Source organism: Cynara cardunculus (genome assembly GCF_001531365.2).
Source record: "Cynara cardunculus var. scolymus isolate 2C chromosome LG 3, CcrdV1, whole genome shotgun sequence".
Classification (NCBI taxonomy): Eukaryota; Viridiplantae; Streptophyta; class Magnoliopsida; order Asterales; family Asteraceae; genus Cynara; species Cynara cardunculus.
In genome coordinates, this window is record NC_037530.1 from 5,949,801 (window position 1) to 5,955,480 (window position 5,680).

Genomic DNA, 5,680 nt, shown 5'->3' on the forward strand with positions numbered 1-5,680 from the left:
AAGACGATTGACGGTGGCTCGTCCTGAACTCACTCGATCATGTTCAATTACTATTGTCGGTTAACAACGGTCGTTTACAAATATACCAACAACGTTCAAGATTTGATCTCCGTTTTCGTTATGCACATGCCAAATTCATCGGTGCCACCTAGAGTACTCATCAATCCGACGGTAATACCTTCATTCTCTTATTCTGTACATGAAAATTCTTACGTCATATACACGATAACCGTTAAGCATTATATAAGTAGTAGGATGGAAAATTATAAGATCAAGCATACATCGTTCAATAAGTTCTATATAGTACATCTCTGTGTGTGTGTGTGTGTAATCACTGTTTATAAGGACTAGAAGGGTACTCGCACAATGCAGCGATGTATATTTTGATTCTAATGTTTCGTTCTATATTTTGGGTCTATGGATGTTATAATGCGATTTTATGTGGTTTTGAGAAAAAGAAAATGTCTTTATTTTTGAATGAAATATAAATTTGATGATATTATAAAATTTTGAAAAAAATAAGCGATATTAACATCAAATTAACTATCTAAAAGTTCTCGTTTTTATGTAATTTTTTTAATTTAATTTTTTATTATAATTTAATTGAAGTTTAAAAACAAATTAATTTTAAAATAATTTTTTTAAGATAATAATTAAGTATTCTGTTAGGACTCAATAATATTTTAATTATATTTTAGATATTTTATAATTAAAATGAGATGTTTATCCTCTAAGATTATGTTTATCTGCAGTTAGTTATACGAATTCAAAAATGAAGCTTTAATAAATTGTATTTACGCATAATTTACTTGCAACCTTGAATTGTAAGTAATATGCATCAATAAAAAGTACTTCATACATAAAAAAATGGTTTTTAAGAGTTTTTGTCAAATGCTTTATAATATAGCATAAATTTGCTCATGTTATGTAAAACGAGATACTTGGGTAAAATTTTGTTTTGGTGTTTGTTAAGTTTGACTTTATTACCTTTTAATTTGTGTTATATCGAATTGAATTTATTGATGGATTTAAAGACCGATTTTGAAAGTTACTTAATTAAAACATAAATGTTACGTTACGGCTTAGGTTTTCACCCCAATCATTCAACATTGGAATCAACTAAATGCACCCAAGGTACCACAAGAGCGTAATGGGTGCCGATAAAAGGTTGGGATCTGGAGCTCCTTCGCTATTGGTTATAAGTTTGAGTACCGTTAGAGCCATTAGCCATTAGCCGTTTTCCGACTATTATGTTCAAGATTCTACGTGACTGAACACTAAAGATTACAAAAAAGTACATGGGCCGATAAGATATATATTTGTTTCGTTTTAATCTTAAACCCACATGTGAATCGCGCTAGATATGTGGATTGATCTGGTTCATCTCGATGCATCACATCTTAATATAAATCCAGGGTGGAGATCCTTCTTACGTTTTTCATCTTAACTTTTATTCTCATCGAAACACAAGTATTTCAATAAGAATAAATATTTGTGTAATGGGCCCTAATCGTATGGGCTTTTGAAGTCCATCATGAACCGTGTTTAATAGTTAATAAGTTAATAGCCGTCGGTACGGCCCGAAACTAGAGACCCCGCCGTCAACCCTAACGCCGTCAAATTTAAACGGAACTTCCGCTTCCCACCTTTGTCGCGCACCTGCTACTCATTGGTTACCGTGAAAAGCTATCAGCTTCGTATATTTTCGAACCTAAGGTTCGGTACCGAACCTACTCCTTGGTTGCACAGATATTTATTCATTCTTCTTCACACATAAACCAGAAAATTTTGAAAAAGTCACGCACCTTCTCCTGATTTCCGGCGCCGAATCACCGTCAGATCCGGTAATTTTAATCTAGACATGGCCGATAACGTCGCCGGTGATCATGAGCACGAACCATCGTTCGTTGAATCAGTGAAGGAGAAGATATCGGAAACGTTTCACAATGAAGATTCTTCTTCGTCGGATTCTGACGACGGCAAGAAGAGCGCCTCTGTGTCCGATGTCAAGGACAAGATTTATCGCCTATTCGGGAGGGAGAGGCCTGTACACAAGCTCTTAGGAGGCGGCAAACGTATGCACATTTCTACTTTTAACTTTTTTACAGTGCTAGATTACTCGACTAAGGTTCTATGCTTCTTAAATTTCATCGATTCATAAACAAGAAGAATTTAAGTTGATTGCTAAAGTAGATCCGCAATTTGAATTAGTAATCGTACATTAGTATCGTATCTCTGCTCTAGATCTGCGATGGTTGTTATTCGATTTTACGTTTTGAGTATCAGGAGACTCCATTTCGGATTGGTAGTATGCATTAAATGTGTAATAACCTATCGATTGCAGTATTAATGTTTCTTGATCTATTTCTTGAACGGCGTGGTCGTGGATCATTGACAATTTACTGGAATCCCAAAAACAAGAAGGCTTTAACGGATCTGGATATTTCCTTGTATTGAATGGACTATCCTGTTTTGTTGTTGGAACTTAAGAACTCATAGAAAGCAATTTTTTGCTGATTTGAGAGCCTGAAAGTATATTCGATCAGCTCATTTTGATTAAATTTATCGACTGTATTTTGTTGATAAAATGGCAAATATTTTAGTTTTGAGACCTTATTCCTATGTTTTTGGGCTAATATGGAGCTGGCAAATTCAATTCGAACACTTCACTTGTTTTGTTCATGTAACTGATTAATCCGTGTTATATTATGTGGGTTATCATTGCATTTAAGATGAGTCTTAGAAGTTCAACAGTCTTACTCATCAACTCTGGCAACATGTATAGTGAATGTGTTCATGGGAACATATGGATGTCATGCTATGCTCTCCAATTACCCTTTTGATTAAATAGCAGGTGACAGTAGTGACTGTTTGCTTCACAACTCAATCTATAAAACTAGACCAAATTCCTACAATGTCATAGAGTTCATGTTGCCTAGCCTGATCTCATGTCTGTTTCCATGTATGAGAAAATTTATTGCAGTTTTTTTCTTTCGAATACCTTATACATTTCAACTTTCTTTATGACAGCTGCTGATATATTTCTGTGGAAGGACAAGAAGGTTTCTGCTGGCGTGCTCGGTTTTGTTACTTTGATATGGGTGCTTTTCGAATTGGTTGAGTATCACTTACTTTCACTAGTATGCCATACTCTAATATTAGTTCTGGCAGTCCTTTTCCTGTGGTCAAATGCAGCCAGCTTCATCAACAAGTAATCTGCTGCGGCCTTTTCTTTTAATTTTCTGGTAGTTTGATCTATCTCTATCTTGCCTGACCTCCTTTTTTTCTTCTATCACTTATGATCAGGTCTCCTCCTAAGTTCCCAGAAGTCGCCCTCCCAGAAGATATTGTTCTCGGTGTGGCCTCTGCCCTTAGGGTTGAAGTCAATAATGCTCTAGAGATCCTTCGAAATATTGCTTCAGGGAAAGACTTGAAGAAATTTCTTGCTGTATGTATTGATCGTACAACCATCTTTCTGCATGACAACTCTCTGAATCTTGGGCTATTTACATATAATCTGTTGGGCATGATGGAGATAATGTGCTATTCCACTAATGACTTGATCTCTATTTTTATCAGGTGGTTGCTGGTTTGTGGGTGCTTTCAATTGTGGGGAGCTGCTGTAACTTTTTGACCTTGTTCTACATAAGTAAGAATCATTTCCATTTGTGTTGTAGATGTTTTACAATTATTATCCATTCTCGACTGTGTGTTTCTATTCTTTTTCATTCTCTCAACCATCAACAGGCATTGTTCTGCTGCACACGGTACCCTATCTATACGACAGATATGAGGACAAGGTTGATGCTTTTGCTGAGAAAGCAGAGGCCGAGATCAAGAAGCAGTATGCGGTATTCAGTGTGAAGGTTTTGAGCAAGATCCCAGTAGGGGCATTGAAGGCCAAGTTTGCATAGAAGACGGTTGGACACTGCGACTAGTCTCAGGCGTGTCTTGGCTTTTGTTTGTTGTGATATTTTTATAAACTAGAAAACCCTATTCTCTCATTGATTTCCTGATACATTTGGGTGAATCCATGATGATAATTTAAACAAATTCAGTTATCATGTAATGTTTAAATCCCCTTTACACTGCAGCTGGTTTTGGCCAGTTGAGTTTTTTGAAACCTATGAGTGGAAGGGGGATATAATTTTGTATTCTACTAGTTGTCCAATCTAAATGGCATTGTTTCATTGATCATTTTCAAACAAAACAAATGTTATATAATTTGGAAGCTATGGATTGAATTGATGAAATTATGACCACTGAAAACCCATAGGCTAATCCAAGTGGGGCCTGTGAGCAGGAAGTGGTTCACAGAAGTCGTTTCTGTGGTAAAGAATATTAATATGAGGTTGAGGATGAATGAATATACACATAGTAATAGTAGTAGTAGTAGTGCTTGTTTCCTGCAAAGACCACCAATTAGCATGTTTCATAAAACACAATGATTCATAATTATTACATCATGCATGGTTTCACCAATTGTTGGGTTGAAAAAACTAAGGGTTTTTCGTGAGACTCGTAAGACCAATTCTCAACCTTTTGGATTAGATCTACAATCTGAACATTCATCATCACAAAATTGCCACGAGACTTCTCAATAATCATAAAGTTGCTATCGTGCAACTTTAGATCATTAACTTATAAAGTTGATCAATGAACATAAATTGGTCTTACCGGTCTCACGAAAAACCCTTAGTCTCACGTGAACCCAACCCTTGAAAAGAAAACGTGTTTTGCAATACTTCTGTTTAAAAAAAATCATATAATTACCACTGAATTTGCTTATACTGTGGTATGTACCTTGTATGATATTGTGTCCTTTGTTTTCATCAATATTGTTACAAGAAATATGTGAAGTTACCACTTAACCCAATTTATTAGTACTAGAACTCGAACCCTAAGTCCTATTCTGTTCTTTGTTTTATTATTTGTCCGTCTTGATTTAATTTTATTTTATTGTGGTTTTAAAAGAGTAAGAGAGTTTTCAATTGATTTTTATCATTTATATATAACTTTCAAAAAAGCTGGAATCTATCTATATTATTATTGTTATTAATATTAATGAAAAAAGGTAATAAATATGTCAACTAAATATTTGTATCTATGTATGTTAGATATTATAGATCTAAACAATAATAGAGTAATTTGTTTTTATCACAAAAATTAAAATGAGGTATAGGTTCTAGCAAGAGCAACACGTAACATGTCCTGCCTAATATTAACCTCCATTTGGGAACATTAAACAATGCTTGGTGATTTAAGGAAATTGGTAAGAGATATAAAGGGGATGATGGAAATTAGGTTAGGATGGGATTAGTTCGTGGGGTATGCATGAATACGGTGGATTGTTACTGTGAAGTTATTAGAAAGGTGTTCGCATAATGTAGTGAGATGTATCTTGATTTTAATGTTTCGTTTTTCTTTTGTCACATTAGATGTTATAATAATAGGTTTATGTGATTTTGACTTTTAAGAAAGCTATAATATGAAGATATATCATAAAAATTAAAAAAAACGTTGATATTAGTATTAAATTAACTATTTAATTTTTTTTTTTGTATTTCTCTAATTTATTTTTTTATTTATTATTTAATAATACAATTTTTTTATAAAGATAATAATTAAGTAGTTTGTTATAACTCAATGATTATTCTAATTATATTTTAGATTTTTTATA

The 5,680-nt window shown here is 33.9% G+C and overlaps 1 protein-coding gene across 1 annotated transcript; it reads left to right on the forward strand.

The window, feature by feature from the left end:
- The first annotated feature begins 1,707 nt into the window (after positions 1-1,707).
- LOC112508831 (reticulon-like protein B4) lies at positions 1,708-4,206 on the forward strand. Its single transcript, XM_025113624.1, has 5 exons — positions 1,708-2,075; positions 3,031-3,211; positions 3,307-3,448; positions 3,580-3,649; positions 3,748-4,206. The coding sequence occupies exons 1-5, from the start codon at positions 1,862-1,864 to the stop codon at positions 3,912-3,914; spliced, it is 774 nt and encodes a 257-aa protein (XP_024969392.1). The 5' UTR covers positions 1,708-1,861; the 3' UTR covers positions 3,915-4,206.
- The last annotated feature ends 1,474 nt before the right edge of the window (positions 4,207-5,680 follow it).